The following is a 17,773-nucleotide window of genomic DNA, read 5'->3' on the forward strand; positions in this document are numbered from 1 at the left end:
GCAAATTTGGTTTTAATAAATTGTAGTTTAAAAGTTGCTTGACTATTGCATGTCAACCAGATATTCCCCTGCAGCGTGCTATAGTTAGGTTTATCTCCCAGATTCCTGTGGCTTATGTTTATACAGACATGAGGGAAGAAAACTCGGCGTGCTACAGGTAGATGGTGCCACTCTGCTCCTTGACTGCCTCCTCCAGAGGGCTGAGCAGCTCCTCCACCTCCTTCTGCTGCCACACGATGAAGTCGAGCTCCTGGTCCAGCCTCTTTTGGTCCAGCCGCACCTTCTAGCAGGCTAGAAGATGCGGTGCAGGCTAGCGATGCGCTCGCTGTTCTCAATCAGGGTGCGGTCCCAGGCGTTGACCTGGGTGGCCTGCTGCAGAAAGTGCCGCTCCTGGTCCTCCAGCTCCAGGCTCCACTTGCTGATGAGGCTCTCCAGCTGGGCGTAGGTCATGATGGGGCTGCTGCCGGCCGCCCTGCCACCTCCCCGGGGGCAGCCGGGGTGCTCCCTGTGGCAGCTGTGCTGCTGGCGATGCTGATGGGCGCCAGAGGCTTCAGATTCAAGGCAAAGCCGGTGTTGGTGGTGCTGCTGGTGGCTGGCGGCGGTGGTGGAAGTTGCTGAGGAGGTACCAGCAGCTGCTCTGGGGGGCTTCAAGCTGAAGCTCAACTTTCCAGTGCCCAGAGCCGCAGAGGTGGTTGCTGGGGTGCCGAGGGAGAGCCCTGAGGTGGTGGACGAACGAGGTAAGGAGAGTCGAGGTCAGAGAAACCTGCATCCATGTGGGAGATCAGGAGAACCCTCCTGGCTCCCAGCTTCAGATCAGACCAGCAGTTGCTGTTGCAGCCATTTGGGGCCTAAAGCTTCTAATGGAAAATCTCGCTTTTTCTCCTTCTCTCTGTAAAATCTGCCATTCAAATTAAAAAGGGGGGGGGGGGGGGGAGTCTTTTAAAGTATGAAATGAACATTTTCAAATAAATAGTAAAAGATGACTTTCAAATAAAAATAAACATTTTTAAAAATAAATCAGAGCCTGGCACGGTGGCCTAGTGCCCAAAGTCCTTGCCTTGAACGTGCCAGGATGCCACATGGGCGCCGCTTCTAATCCCGGCAGCCCTGCTTCCCATCCAGCTCCCTGCTTGTGGCCTGGGAAAGCAGTCGAGGACGGCCCAAGGCTTTGGGACCCTGCACCCACCTGGGAGACCTGGAAGAAGTTCCTGGCTCCTGGCTTGGGATCGGCACAGCACCGGCCATTGCCGTCACTTGAGAAGTGAATTGTAGGATGAAAGATATTTCTCTCCGTCTCTCCTCCTCTCTGTATATATCTGACGTTGCAATAAAAATGAATAAATCTTAAAAAAAGGAAAGAAATTACACACATGCAATATGCTTCCTACATGAGCAGTTTAAATATATCAACAATTGGAAATAATTACAGCATACAGTGTGACTTTGCAATACATGCATCTATATTACAGTCATAAATGTTTTCTTTCTTTGATGTTTTGTGTTTGGAAGCATGCATATCCATTCTTCTACTATATATATATATATATATATATATATATATATATATATATATATATATATATATATTCCTTTATTGTGAACTGTAGTCCAGCTCACAATGCTAACCTGGAATTTATTTCTTTGCCCTTCAGCACTTATTCAATCTCAACCTCAGTCTCTCTCTCTTTCTCCCTTTCACCTGCTCACTCTCAACCTTGTAATCTTCTGGTGACCACAACTTGGTTTTCATACTGAGTTTTCTTTCCATGAATGAGGGAGATAATGGAGTATTTGTCTGTCAGCTTCGCTCATTACAGAACATTTGTCACTCAGACTCAGACATTTGGCTACGAATGACAGAATTTAACTTTCTGTGGCTGGATATTACTCCATTCTGTGTATGTAACACTTTTTTCTTTATCCGTTTACCTGATTCTGAACACCTTGGTTGATTCCTTTTCTTGACTTTTGTGAATAGTACTGTAATAAACAAGGTGAGACAGTTTTCCATTTTATATAATGATATTATATCTTTCTTTTTTTTTTTTTTAAAGATTTATTTTATTTTTATTACAAAGTCAGACACACTGAGAGGAAGAGAGACAGAGAGGAAATGGAGCTGCCGGGACTAGAACCAGCGGCCATATGGGATCAAGGCGAGGACCCTAGCCACTAGGCCACACTGCCGAGCCCTTTTTTTTTTTTTTAAATAATGTTTTTTTTTTATTTTATTTTTATTACAAAGTCAGATATACTGAGAGGAGGAGAGATAGAGAGGAAGTGGAGCTGCCGGGATTAGAACCAGCAGCCATATGGGATCAAGGCGAGGACCTTAGCCACCAGGCCACGCTGCCGAGCCCAATATCTTTCAATATTATAAGCAGTAGTGGTATTACTAGATCATTTGGCAGCTCTAGTTCTTTTTTTTTTTTTTTTGAGAACCTACATACTGTTTTCCATATTGGTTCTATCAAAAATTGTTGTTGTACTACAAGTGAAGATTGGATTGTTTTCGTTGCTGTTTAGTTTTTAAATTACTTAGGTATTCTGAATATTAATATTTTGAAAAAAACAGAAGCTTGAAAATATATTGTACTATTCAGTCAACTTTTCACTATTATTATTTATTTTCTCTTCCATGTACAAGCTTTTAAGGTTGATTCAATCCCATTTGTTTCCTTTTGCTATGTTTGTTTTGATGCACCTAATCCAAAAAAAGGAAAAATCTGTTTTCCCTAAAACTTCATCTAGAAATGTAACCAGTTTTAAGCTTTATATGTTTATCTTTGATTTATTAAATTGATTGATCAAATGCCTCCATCATTTATTGAAATGACTATCCTTTTCCTCATGTATGTTATTAGAAGTTTTGTTAAAAATAAGTTGAATGTGTGTGTATGGAATAATTTCTGGGCTTCCTGTTTTGTTCCCTCCGCCTATCCATATTTCAGTTCCCACGCCATGACTGTGCTGTTTGAAATACTGTGTGTTTTGCAGTTACACTGTGCGAGGCCTCTGCCTTTGATTGTTTGCGGAGGCTATTTTTGATCTTTTTTTTGTTTCATTTGAGCTTTAGGGTTGTTTTCTCTAATTCTGTAGAGTGTCACTGACATTTTCATAGAGACTGCATGGAATCTGAAGATTGCTATAGGCAGTATGCACATAGAGCAATATTAATTACTCTGATGATTTTCTGTCCACTATGTTTCTCTTACTGATGTTTCATAATTTTCATTGTTGAGACGACTTTCCTGATAAATGTATTCCTCGACACTTTATGTTTCCTTTGTAGCTACTGGGAATGGTATTGGTTTATTGACTTTCTTTTCAGCAAGATACCTATTTGTGTATAAAAATGGTATGTTTTATTCATTTATAAAATGTCCTCTGAATCATGGATATTTTGATTCTCTTTCTAATTGCAATGCCTTTACTTTTATTCTCTTCTCTATTACTCTTGATAAGATTTTCAATACTATTTTGAGTAAAGGTGATTGAAGAAAAACTTTGTCTTGGTCCAGATCTGAGGGGAAATGCTTTCATGTTTTCAAGTTTTCAGTATGATATTAGCTTTGGGTTTTTAATAGATTTTATTAGTTTTGAAGTATGTTTGTACTATACCTGATTCTTAAGAATTTTTTTTTTGAAAAAGTGAAATGATGCTGAATCTTACCAAACAATTATTCTGTGTCTATTGTAAAAATAACACAATTTGTTCTTCATTTTGTTGGTATGATTTATTATGATTATAGATTTATGCCTACTGGACTATGCTTGCATCTCCAGGGTAAATTCCACTTGATCAAGATATATGAACTTTTTAAAGTACCGTTATCTGGTTTGCTAATATTTTCTTATGCATTTTACATCTGGGCTTGGCGTGGCAAACTAGTGGCTAAATAAAGTCCTCCCCTCACTCTGCTTTGCTAGTTTTTATTTGGGAAAAGAATATATAGTCCTATGATATTCCATAAGAACACATGATGCTCCCTGCATCATATTCTGGTTTGGTTGATGTGTTAGATATCTTGCCCTCTTAATTTCAAGCAAAAACACCAAAGCAGTCACCAAGATACAGACTCTGAAAGTAGAACTGTTTGTGAATTTCAGCAGCAACATTTTCTAAAGTTTGCCTTTTTTCCTGTGTTTTCCAGAAGTTCACATCACACTGGATATAAGGTATGTTATCTGTTTTATTTAACCTCCTCACCTAATTACTATAACTTACAATTTTCTCGTTTTAAAAGATTTGATTAGTTAGAGTTACAGAGAGAGGGAGACATATGCATAGAGGGGATGGGGAAAGGAGGAAAAGAGAGAGAAAAAAAGAGATTCCATTCATTGATTCACTCCTCAGATGATCCAAATGTTCAGCACAGAACCAGGCTAAAGTCATTGGACAGGTGCTTCATCCAGGTTTTCCACATGGGTAGCAGGCACTTGAACCCTCTCCCGCTGTTTCCCCTGGCCACTCCGGTGCGGTCCGGAACCCGTGGACTAAGGCACACTGACAGGGAGGGGTTACCCAAGGTGGCCACCACAGGGCTGGTCCAGGCCATGGTGTCCCCAGCAGCAAGCAGGCCCCTCTGGGGCGTGAGGGGTTGAGGCGTCAGGCCACGCAGAGGCCACCCTACACACACACACACACACACACACACACACACATTTGTATCTCTCTGCTCCTTTTTATTCTTGAATTAAATCTGTATTTCCGAAGCTCTAGCCTTGAACTTTATATAGTATGTTCTTTAGTTTTATGTTATTTTTGAAAGTCATCGTGCCTTATTTCTTTGAGTATTATTTGTTATCATCTATATTTGTTTATTTGATGGTGAGAGAGCCAGAGAGAGAGAGAGAGAGAGAGAGAGAGAGAGAGAGAGAGAGAGAGATCTTCCATCCAGTGGATAATTCATTAAATATCTGCACTTGGCCAAGCTGTGTACCAGGCCTAAGCCACAGGTCTTCCATATGGGTGCAGAGGCCCAAGCACTTGAGTCTGGGCTGGATCAGACCACAAGCTAGAAGCCAAAAACTCCATCTGGGTTTTCCGTACTGTGGCACAATTTCCTGAGTAGTCATCATTGCCTCTCAGGGTATACACTAATAGGAACATAGAAGAAAGCAGCTAGGAATGAACCAAGACACTCCATGGGATGTGTGTATCACCAAAGTGTACAAATTTTTGCTCCTTTTAAAATATTTTACTTTTTCCTCCACGACCTAGTAAATAATCCAATTCCCATTTTCCACCTTTTTTTGATACCCATGGCAGAGTTTATTTTGTTAACCTGATAGTTACTGCTGTTTTCCAATTGAATAGAGGGGCCATTCCTGAATATATCTCCACTGTGAAATTCAGTTTATTTTGAGATACCTTCAACTTAAAACTTATCGTTTTATTCTTAATTGTCAGATATTATCTGAAATATGTTTTTCATAGTAGAATTTTCTATTTTATTACTAAGTAAAGCTTCTGTAACTGAAAAGACTCAGGAATCTTTTCATTAGTGAAAAACATTTCATTGCCATTACTTATTTTGATTGTGGTGAATTTAGCCCAGGCGGTTGTGCTGTTCGTTAGTGTCATGAAATGATACAGCTTTTATGTCAGCAGGATGATCATATTCCCCTGAAATGAAGTGTCCTTGGGCCAGCGAGCACACCTTCTCTTATCAGAAATTCTTCATTTCATATCTCTGTGTTTCTTTTCCATTCCAAAATTTGTAACATGAAATGGAAACTGTCAGTTACCATTACATGTGTAGAAAAATGATACAGTCAAATATAGACTGAGGTGCTGTGAAAATAAGTGGTGCCTGTAAAAGTAGCTTTTCATTAAAAGACACATTTTTTCAAGGACTATATCTATTAACATGGAAAAAAATCTTTCTACATGTTTTATTGCAGTTTAATGCAAAACTACACTTTAACTAATTGAAGCTCTTCATTATCCTTGTGGAGCCTAATTACCTAACAAATAACTTTCAAGCAAAATTGAAACAGTAAAGAGCCAAACATTTTTAAAGCTTGTTTAAAATCCACATTGACATTTGATGTCAATGTAGTCAATTTTATTTATTTATTTATTTATTTATCACAATGAGTAAATTTTTAAAAAAATTCAGGCACAGATGTCAGAAGAAATAATTTTAACTCGTTCTGCACAAGAGAAAAATAAATGTGGAGAGCTGTATTTCTGAACAGAATTACTTCTTATCTCTTTCTCTTCCTGTATGCCATAACTGATTCTTAACTTCTGTATACAGATCTAAGAAAAAATTTATATTGGATTGTAAGATTGTGATAATTCTCTAGGGACTCCAAAAATTCTATTGAAAATGAGATAATGAATTAAGATTGGAAATGTGATTTTATATTAATAATTATGAACTTTGGATAGTCAGTAAGACAATTCTTCATGGCTTTCAATGATGCTAAAAGTTATATGTTCCTCTTACCATACTCAGATGAACATTTTTAGTATTTTTACAGGTTTTTAAAAAGTGAATATTAATGCATGTTTTATGCAGTCAAATGTATATTTACACACACACATACATATATATATATATCCACTATGGTTAATTCCATATATATACATATATATATATATATGTAATCATGCACATAATACACACAGCATGGACTTACACATCAATAACAGTTTTCATGGACCCTGGATTCAGATACAAACAGAGAAAATAATAAGAAGATATCCCATACAGTGTTAACTGATCATACCAGGCAATGAACCTTTCAAGTTAGATAGCTGTTCTATGTGATAGAGCCTGCCACACCGTCTGCTCCAGCTCTCCATGCACTATGCCATATGTTGATGGAAACCATAGTTACATCAGTGTATTCAGGTACTGGTCATCTAACCTGCCTATCTCCTCTCTCTTCTCACCCTTCGCAGACTCTAGAAAACACCATTTTTTTTTAAGTGAAGCTCAATTATTTTATTCAGCTTCCATAATTTGGAAGAACATTCAATATTTTTCTTTCTGTGGTCATTTTATTTCGTCTAACAAAATCATATCTAGTTACATGCATTATGCTACAAATATTAGAATTTCATTATTTTTAGTTGCTGAATAACATTATGTGTGTGTATAGGCTGAATTTTATGTATTCATTTATTAGACACTGTGACATGTCTTGGTTACTCTGAGTAATGCTACAGTGTGCTACAGTAGTGTTGCAATAAGCCTGGGAGTGCAGGCATTTATTTTACTATTCACAGAACTGAGGCAACAGGGTCATACCATATATCTATTCTTAGCTTTTTTGAGAAATCTCTATCCTGTAACCATAATGGTAATAGTAATTTGCATTCCCACCAGCAGTGTATATGGGATCTATTTCACCATATCCCACAAGCATGTGTAAATGTTTGCCTTTTTGATCCTAAAAATTATAGCTGGAGTACATAGATACTTCATTTAGTTTTCATTTGCATTTCGCTGTTGGCTGGTGAGATTGAACATTTTCATGCAACTGTTGGCCATTTATAATTTTTCTTTTTGATAAATGTCTATTCAGACTACCTTACCACTTCTAAACTATGTGCCTTTTTTTCCCTTTCCCCGCACTGATCTAGGTTTGTAAACGTCTTGATTCTGGCACATTGGAACTCCTGAAAATACCAATAGAATCTGTGTGTACAGTTGGCAGGTAAAAAGATGGAAAAGGTAGCTATAAAAATTATGCAGTTTTGGTCTGAACAAAAGGTCTGATCTTCCTGGCTGTTAATCACACACACACACACACACACACACACACACACACACACACACACACAGAGTTTCTAAATGTATAGTATAATTGCCACCAGAAATGGGAAACTCGTTAGAGATGCAGCAAGCAGGACTAAGCAGCACATTGTTCAACAACATGAAAATAGTTGTTGTTTCTGATTAAGTAATCATGTAGCAGTAAAGCAGAGAATCAAACTTAAAAACTCATTCTTTAAATTTCAGCCTGATTTTGATGAATAAAGATACCAATGAAATTTATATCAAGAGTTTTTGTTTGAAGTAAAATGGATCACAGACGATTTAGAAAGCAGAGGGAAGAGGGTTCATTTCGTTTATGGAGCAGAAAGAGGGCGTAGCTCTATTACCAGTTCAATTATATATTATAGCTAATAAAACCTTGGGCAAAAATAGGAAGTGGAAAATATTTGGTGAGGGAAATACCATAGTATTAGAAGTTCAGAGACACATATGACTATTCTAGTTTTAATTCAGCAATGTGTAATTTTAGGAAATTGGATCTTTAATTTTCCAGTTTCTCATTTCCTTTCCCAGCTCACTTGCAATAAAACTCTCAACCTAAATAACTATCTCAATTAATTTTAAGTTTACATTAGATAATGTCCCCAAAATACCTTGTAAACCTCAGTGTGCTATGGTACATGTATTGCACTGTTATTAAGAATCAATTGTTACTGTATTGTTCATGGGTTACATGTCGTATTTCTCAGTTTAAATATCACTCACCAGCTGTAGATAAAGGCACTGTTGTAGTAAAATGTGAAGGCTAATTACATAAATTTATTCAACCATGAAATTATTTTGTTAGGACATAAAGGACCAGATTTGTTATGTGTGTTTCTTGAAAATGAACACAGTTGTGTAGCTAGTGACCTTCAAAGGATACTCAATTTTCTTTCTATTCTTTTTCTAATAAAAACAATATTTGTAGATATAACTCTTTATCACTCGCAAAAGCAGTAATATTCATCTAATTTCACCCTTGTAGTCGAAGACGATAATGGTGAAACAACGCTATTAATGTAGAGTGTAAACAAGGCATGTAAATGTTGCTTCTGTGGGTTGAATAGTTATTTTTCTTTTATTTAAATTACTTGTACCAAGCCACTAACGTGGGTTTTTTTTTTTATTAATTACATTGCGTTATGTGACAGGTTCATAGTAGTGTTTTTTTAAAAGTAGCTATATTGGCATGTTTCTGTTTTGAACCTAAAATTCCACTGGACATTCCTTTGAATTATATACTTCATTAATTGCTTCAACGCCTCAGTAGACTGCTTTTAAGCGCCAGTGTATGAAAAGCTATACTACAGTAATGATATAGGGGATCTCAGGAAGCAGGGAGGTTGTTGGGGAAGGGAATAAGGAAAATCCCGGGGCCTATGGAACTGTATCATAAAATTATAATGATGAAAAACAGACATGTTTTCAAAATTACACATAAGGTTTAGGTGCATCAGGTAGAATGCAGGTTATCCAACACAAATCAATTTTGAGTGTTCTCATTTCAGTTTAAGAAACCATCAATAATGAAATCCTATTATTAGTGCTCTGGTTTTCCTCTTCACCTGCCTTGGAACTGTAATCGCTGAAATAACAATAATATTTTCATTTTTTCAATGAAACGTCCAACTTCCTATAAAAGTGTTTGAAATTTTTAGGATAATAGGGAAGCCTACAAAGAAAATGAAGAGCTATTTCCTCTTAGAATTGTGTTACTTAACTGAGATCTGCATGAGTCTCTCCGTCCCTCGTGCATTCAAACTTCTATTTTCTTATCAGTATCTAGTGAGAAACTGAGAAAATAATACAATTTTATTTGCTCTCAAAGAGGTAATGCGTTGACAATAATAAGGGACAGATTTCAATAGTGAAAAATAGTGAAAACAATATGTACACAAAGAAAAAAAAAACTTTTGAAGATGAACGGAAGACCTGCGGAAAGCCAGAATAAAACGCTAAAATAGAAATGCAAGTTCAGATTAGGCAAAGGATTAGAATCCTGAAGAAAATCATTAAGTATTTTCTATTACAAAGAGAAAAATCATGGCAAAAGCACAGAACTTACAGTTGGTATAATCATGAATAAGTTTCTTTTGACATGTTGAGTGAGCCAGGTGTTAGACTTTGGAGAACAGAGAATTCAAGAACACTTTAAACTGTCATCGTGTGTTCTGACAAAGACCACGAGGTCTGCTAAATATAAGGAACTGGCTTTGCTAGCATGGCAAAGCTGGGTGTTGTCATCAGAGGTAACCATGTAAAAGATGTGATAGCTTTTGACCTCTAAAGCAATCCTAGACACCTAAACTAGGTACTTTTCTGTTAATTTAAAATAGCCGTGGGTTGGCGTTTGTTGGCACAGTTAGCCCCCATATGGAATGCTTGCATCCTGTATCAGAGTACTTACTGTGAGTCCTGACAGGTTCACTGCTCATAGAGTTTCTGGTTAACACATCCTTTAAGGCAGCAGGTGAAATTCAAATCCTTCATCTCCTGGCACCCAAATGAAAGACTTGAAAGAAGTAACTGGTTCCTGGCTTCAACCTAGCCTAGTCCTGTGTATTGATGGAATATGGGGAGTGAGCTAGCAGGTAGATTCCTTTATCTCTTTTTTCTCTGTATCCCACTCTGCCTTTCCTGTAGATTAAATTAAATAAATAAATTACAATAAACACATACTGAAATTTAGGACCCTTCTGGTAAAAATAAACAAATCACATTAAAGCTAGCTAAAACATAATAATGTTAAAATGCAAGCTATTCTGAACTAAGTAGACAGAATAATAGAAATCTTACCATGAAAACAGTTATTTGTAAATTATTTAAGATTATGTGTTATCTTATGCAGAACATATCATTTAAGAACATTTTGGACTCATTTTGGACTCAGATTAACAGGAAAGATGAGATGTGTATGCAGTTTCTGAAATAATCTGTGGGGCCTGGCATGGTAGCTCAATGGCTGATACCCTGTACACTCTGGGATCTCATATGGATGGCAGTTCTTGTCTTGGCTGCTCCAGTTCCCATCTAGCTTCCTGCTCCCTGCTTGTGGCCTGGAAAAGCAGTAGAGGATTGCCCAAAGCCTTGGAAGCCTGCAACCACATGGGAAACTCAGAAGAAGCTTCTGGGTACTGGCTTCAGATGGACTCATCTGGCCTTTGCAGTCACTTGAGGAGTGAACCAGCAGATGGCAGATCTTCCTCTCTGTTTTTCCTTCTCTCTGTAAAGCTGCCTTTCCAATAAAAATACATAAATCTTTAAAAAGAAAGAAAAAAAGGAATTTGAACTACTCAGGGCAAGAATCTCTCATGTATTTTAAGATACATATATATATATATATAGTAATAGTTTAACACATACACTACACACATATGTGTATTTAATCTATAGGATCAGGAGTTACTTGTATGAGTAAAAAATATACAAGTTGATCTTATCTTTATAAGGAAATTAAATGTAAGCTTATAACAGTTATGATAAAAAAATGAGCTAAGGGGAATGAAAAAGCAAGTGCCATATTTTGAACCCTAAATGAGCATGAATTCTGGGGTAATTACATTCAGGTATGCCTTTGCTTTTAAGGAAGAAGAGAGAGAATTGAATTGATATTCAAGCCATGGAACTACACAAGTCCCTATAACTCTAATCCACTCCACTTGTATGTGCAGTGTGTAAGGACAAGAAAAGTTGCAGTGTAATTGAGAATATTCAAAGGGTCATAAGCAACATGTGATGTGTCAATCCAGCAAAAAAGGGGAACAATTCTGTGACAGACTCAAACAACAACTGACAGTTATGGGAGCTATTTCAACATGATAATTAATTTTGCTTTGTATTTCAAATTGCAGTACTAAGGATGGTTTACATGATTTCAGCTTAGTGAACAGTGGACAAATTTTTACGACTACTCTGTGGGATATCATGTTAAAAATCACGTGTTTCATAAATGTTAATACATGAAAGGTCTGTTTTATCTGGTGCATCAAGCTGACAACTGTTCCACTATAAGTCCCATTTTTATATTTGAATATTGCAAACAAAATGTTGCAGTCAAATAAGAAATGTACTAGATGAATATTCTACATTTTCATTGTGAAATATTGTGACTGACATACTATGTTATCTGTACTGTCTTATTCTGTAGCATAATTCTCTTGAGGCAATGACTCATAGTGATTATTTTCATTTCCCATCACTTGAGCATTTACATTACTTGGTTATCCCTTGTGTTTATTAAATAACCTAATGCAATTTGAGTGTTTCAAAATAGGGCCTTTACAGTTCATGTTAATCATTAGGATGTGCTTACTGGCATAATCTGAATTTGAATTCTCGATTCTTTGATTATGGTTGTCCTTTTGTTTAGTTGTTGAGTCAGTCTCCATGAATAAGTCTTGAAAACAGATGAGTATTGATTTTTCTGTCCCCCTCCTTTAATATATGGAGGTGTTATGGTCATTTTATTTTTGTTTTTAAAATAGCTGCCATGTGAAATGCAAGCTCTACATAAAATTATCAGGACATGGACGAGCAGTTATGTGCCTGATTTTGCCTGTGGTCACAAATCTTGTTAAATATTGTCATCTACTATAGGTTTTTGAATTTAAGATTAAAAATTGTATGCATTACTGTGATTATAAAGTTATTTTAATTGTGCAAATATAAGCTGAAACACATTATAACAACTCAATGTGGAAAAATAATTAATAAAATGTGATTATTTACCTAACACATTATAAAATTTTTAGTTGTTGTCATGGTAGTGAATTCAGAGCTTCCTGGAGCCCAGAGGAGGTTCCTGGCTCCCAGCCTTGGACTGGCTCAGTGCTGGTTATCATGGCCATTTGAGGAGTGAACCAGCAATGCTTTTTATCTCCTTCTCTCTCTGTAAAAATCTGCCTTAGAATTTTTTTTAAGCAAAACGAAAACAAACCTGCTTTATAAAGCTGTAACTACATTGTCCTCTGGTCTGGAATCTGTGCTGTGTGATGATATCTTCTTTCCACAAACCCCCTTTATCCTTGGGTTACTTTCAAAGTTTGTGCTTTTGCATTTGTAAAAAGCAACTCCCTGTGATATGCTGTGTGTTTTATTGAAATAAATGTTGATGATTTGTGAATGTAGAAGATTGCTTCATATCTTAGTTTATGCTTCTATCATTATCCCTAATTTTTAATTCTTAGTTCTGTTTCTTTGCTCTTCTCTACCATAGTGTAAGAACATATAACATTGTTCTAGAAGCCATTTCTATTCTGCTCTGATTTTTTATACTTAATATTAGTCTGAGCAACATGTTCAGTTACTGATACAATTTCAAATGCTCTTTTTTTCAGGTATGCTCATTTTGTTGCTATCACTTCAAATAATTTATTGCACATTTTTATCACATGGCAGTTCAAGAATATTTATTTACTTTATAAAATCTTAGAATTTCTGTTAAACAAAGGCGTACTTTCAATGATTTTGTCCACTTTTCCTTTAATGTTTGTAGTAACTATTTCAAAGATTTTTATTTCTTTTTTATTATCAGTTTTCTATTTTGTTCTATTTCAATTTACTACTTAACTCTGGAGATTAAATTTCATTAGTAATAGTGTAATAGATGTACTAAGATAATTAGAAAAGATGATCATAAAGAAATGATTTAATTGTAAGGTGATATGCTTAAAACGCTGAATTCATCATTATTCAATTTAAACACAAACTGGAATATGACACCATGCCTCATAGATATGTATAAGTATCAAGCACCAAATATAGCTCATTTTAACACTATTTTTATGAAGTATGTTTTGCACTAAACATTTTATGTATTTTATCTCACTTAATACCTAAATCCCAGTTTTAAACAATACACTATATTGCCTCTGCTAGATTACTACAATATATACTATGGTGTCATTAATCGGGAGTCAAATATGTAATATGGAATAGTTAGCACTGCACAGGCTTAGGGAAGGATATGCATTGCTTGGGATTCACGTAATGCACCTCTTGGCTCATCTCAAATGAAAGAAGCATCTATCTTAACTACTGGTGATGCTGAAATTATTCTCAGTGTGCTGACCTGCATGGTACTCTCTGAATCAGAGAAGCTCAGCTGTCAACCTTCCACACTACACGCCTTTACCCTTTGCAGCTGGACATGTGAAGGACAGGCAGGAGTGGTCAAAGGCTGTTTCCTGAGAAGCAGTGATTGGCTCTAGACGTTTTACAGATGAATGCCATTTTGAAGGCACTGACAGAAAAGCACACTAATTCCTACTTTAGAGAGGTGTCACAGGGGTAGGGACAAATCCCGAGCATGTGAATATTTCTGAAGCACTTGAAAAATGCACTGAAATCAGAAGGAATTACAGAGTATGTAAGTGAAATGGATTCAATCCAAATAACTGCTACCATGAATAAGCTTGAAATAATGAAATAAGAGAGCTCTATTTAAAGTTGTTAAAGTGTTTTGATAAAGGGTCTCAGAAATATCTTGAGTGGAGTAAAACTCCGAGTGGGAGACAAGAATTAAACTATTTTTCTTTGAATCAGTTTTTTCACATTGTGAAAATGATTTATCATATTTTGCATTCAGATATTCAAATTAGAAAGTGAGTCTTTATCATTCTGGCATTCATTTTTTGTCTTTTCTGAGCCAAACTCTTAAAGATAAATGCACCGTATGTTAGAGATGGAAAGAATCATTTTGGCAATGTGTAAGATATCCTGTAGATCAAGCAAAAATCAGTCGGTTCCAGTTGTTTTTCTTACCTAAGTGAAAATTCTTCTAGTGTGTTGGGAGGAAACATACATCCTTTCTCTTAATATTGAAGACAATTGCTTTTTTTCTCAGAAAATTTCATGTAATTTACTTTTTTAATACTTGTTTCAAATGCCTTGTGCATACAAAATCCTCATATTTTTTAATAAAAACCCCAGCTAATATCTTCCTTTATCTTTTCTTAGTATTCACTAAGTAGATGTGATGGGCCAACACAAGACATATAATATTAAAAATTATATATAAAACACTATGCCTTTAAATCATCCTTATCTAGCCATCTATGAGATTTTCTATAATTCAATAATCTCAATATTTCTCCACATTTGTTTCTTCATTCCTGTCACTACATAAGAAACAAGCATATTTAAGCAACAATGTCAAAGAATAAGCTATTTACGTTACCAAGATCGCACTATTCTAGACTTTCAAGATATGACCTAAAACTATAGTTACTGTTTGGCAACAACGATTAGAGATGAGTTTGTATCTTGAGGAAAATAAGCAGCATTGTGTGAGGTGGGTAAACCAGGCAGGTTCTTATAGAAGCACCAAGCCAGCACAGGTGGATCTCATCTGAAAAGAGGAGGAAACTGCATCACTACCTGACTAGGAGAGGCTGGAAGATCTTTAGATTTTCCAGGCAAAATGTCTATTTCTTAGATTGCACATCTAAGATATAGATATCTTAGCTCATGATTTTCCTGTGTATCATTATATTTGGCTGTGAAAAATGTGGAAACCAATCTTCTTGTTTCTCATGGTTAGGGTGCTCTTACTGTACCACCAGGACAGTTGTCCATTAAAATCTGCTCATTAATGGCAGAAGATAAATATCCATGGGTTGTCTTGAGTTAACAGCAGAGAGGTTTGAGCTTGCTCTTTTCCTTTATTCCAGTACTTTGAAGTTACTAACAGAAAACAACCAACTCCACATTCGTTAAACATTTCCTGGTGAATTGGGCTTTTAGCATAGTGAGATTCCCTCTATACTGGAATGTCAGGATAGCCTGCCAGTATAGCCGTGGGAAGCAGATGGGATGGCTCAAGAACTGAAACAGCTCATGGTTTGGCCTTGACACAGCCCCAGCCATTGCAAACATTTGAGAATCAAACCAGTGGGTTGGAGCCCTCTATTTCTCATAAAAATTACAAACACCAGTCTTGTGTAGCAGGTTAACCTGGCTCCTCCATGTCTCACACAATTCCTTATTGATAGCCACGGGCAAGTAGCAGAAAATGCCGTAAGCATGTTGCCTCTTGCCACCCATGTGGGGGATCAGGATGGAGTGCCTGTCTCCTGGCTCTGACCTAGGCCAGTAGTAAGTATGTACATGAGGAACATGAACCATTAGAGTCACTTTCTCAGTCCTTCCTTCTCTCTCTCCTTTTCCTCTCCATCTCTCTTTCTCCTTCTCCCCCTCGATCCCCTTTCCTCCTACATCTCTCCTCCCCTTTCTCTTTCCCTCCCATCACTGTGCCTTTCAAATGAACAGTCTTTGGAAAGTATATAGAGTCTTCATTTTTTTTTCTGTTAAGAATTTTTAGACAATTATTAGCAAGTCAATGTTTTCTAAGCAAAACTATTATAGTTATTGCGATAAAAACAAATCCATTTCATAAAATTATGTCTTAATAGTTTACGAAGATTAAGAGTTGGAAAACTGTGCTTATTTATGGGGTGCAATGTGTTGTCTTGTTACGTGCATACATTGTTGTTTTAAGAATTTGTCACTTTTTATAATAAAAAATCCCAAATCTTATATTCCAGGCTTTTAAAATAGTGAAATATAGTGGCTTGCTAGTATGCATAGTCATCCTACTATGCAGTGGAATCCCAGAACTTTTGCTCTTATATAATTATAATCTAGTACTTGTCAATCAATCTTAACCCAACCTGTCCTATTCACTTCCTTCTCAAGTTATAGTAAACAACATTATAGTTTTAACTTTTAAGAAACCAGCTGCTTTCTTTAAAGCAAAACTAAGCTTCATTTATGAGTGAGATCATGTGATATCTGTCCCCGTTTGGCTTACTTAATGACCTATATTATAATCTGTGTGTAGGTATTAGCAAGATTTTAGCTTTTCCAAGGCTGAATTACAGTCTGTTGTGTGCACATACCACACTTATCTGTTCATTAAGAGACGTAATCTTAGGTGGATTCTTCTTCTTGGCTCTTATGACTAGTGGTGCATAGGTAAATTTCATTTCCTTTGAATATATACCCAAAAGCATAACCGCTGATCTTCAGTATTTCTATTTTTAAATTTTTAAAAGTAACTGCTATGCTGATTGATGCAATTGCTGCAATAATTTACATCCCAACAAATAATACAAAGGTTTACCTTTTAATATGAAAGTGTTTTAGTTTACTGCAATCACATTTGTCTAGATGGTCATTTGATAATTCCTCCTGTGGGCTAGTAGACTCTGGGTTTTATTAGTTGTAGTACCTCAACGTGATACGTCACTCTGAGCTGTGAAATTTAATTATAAGCTGCTTCCCTCGGCATCTCTGCATGGTCGGCTGGAATTCTCTGTTCAATTACAGGAAGCATAGGTGAGGCTGCCTGAGAATGGAAGCCTATTTTGAGCCTAAGGACCAGAACTGGTGGCTAAGCTCAACAGGGGTTCAACGGGCTTGGTCCTAGGATTTGGTTCACTCTGCCTTTGCCTACGTAAAGCCTTGGAGCTAGGGGAGGCTGACATAACCAAATCTCCTTTTGATTTTCTTCAGTGTGACTTTTCCCAGGATTGCAAGCAGGCCACAAGGCAACCTGGTCACTCACCTGGCTTCTGTAGCTCTTGTGAAGTAAACTTGGCATGTGCACAGCTGTTCACACAGGGTCTCTGCAGAGATGTGGTTAAGGCACTATCCTTGGTCCTCTCTGTGTCATTTTGATGGCATCTGAAAGGCACCGCAGAGAGGTCATCAGAGCGTAATGCTTCCAGACGAGACATGCAACCTCTAAGAAAAAAAGCAAAACAAAATAAAATGAAACAATTATATGGAAATTCTGGAAATTAACAATAGTGCAAAATATCTAGAATTTTAGCCCAGGTGGCTTATAGTGGGTTTTTCCTGTGGTGGAATTGACTGATATTGGGCAATATTTTGAAGGCAATGGTATTCGTTTGAGTGTTCTTCATGACTTCACTCAGACAAATTTCTCTCTAAATTCAATCTTTCTGGTTGGAGAACTGTCTTTAGTATTATGT

The 17,773-nt window shown here is 36.6% G+C and overlaps 1 protein-coding gene across 1 annotated transcript; it reads right to left on the reverse strand.

The window, feature by feature from the left end:
- Positions 1-291: 291 nt before the first annotated feature.
- Positions 292-17,515, reverse strand: LOC131481827 (nuclear pore glycoprotein p62-like). The gene is made up of 2 exons (XM_058672251.1): positions 17,344-17,515; positions 292-716 (listed from the first exon to the last, which is right to left on the reverse strand). Exons 1-2 carry the CDS (start codon positions 17,513-17,515, stop codon positions 292-294), a joined length of 597 nt encoding a protein of 198 aa, XP_058528234.1.
- Between the last annotated feature and the right edge of the window lie 258 nt (positions 17,516-17,773).

Source organism: Ochotona princeps, chromosome 14 (assembly GCF_030435755.1).
Source record: "Ochotona princeps isolate mOchPri1 chromosome 14, mOchPri1.hap1, whole genome shotgun sequence".
NCBI lineage: Eukaryota > Metazoa > Chordata > Mammalia > Lagomorpha > Ochotonidae > Ochotona > Ochotona princeps.

What these genes read in the sequence shown, in the direction of transcription:
- LOC131481827 (XM_058672251.1), bottom strand. Translation starts at nt 17,515, where the DNA reads ATGTCTCGTCTGGAAGCATTACGCTCTGATGACCTCTCTGCGGTGCCT. An exon ending in ACAAGAGCTACAGAAGCCAG is followed by an intron (nt 717 to 17,343) that starts GTGAGTGACCAG and finishes CCACCACCTCAG; the next exon opens with GGCTCTCCCTCGGCACCCCA.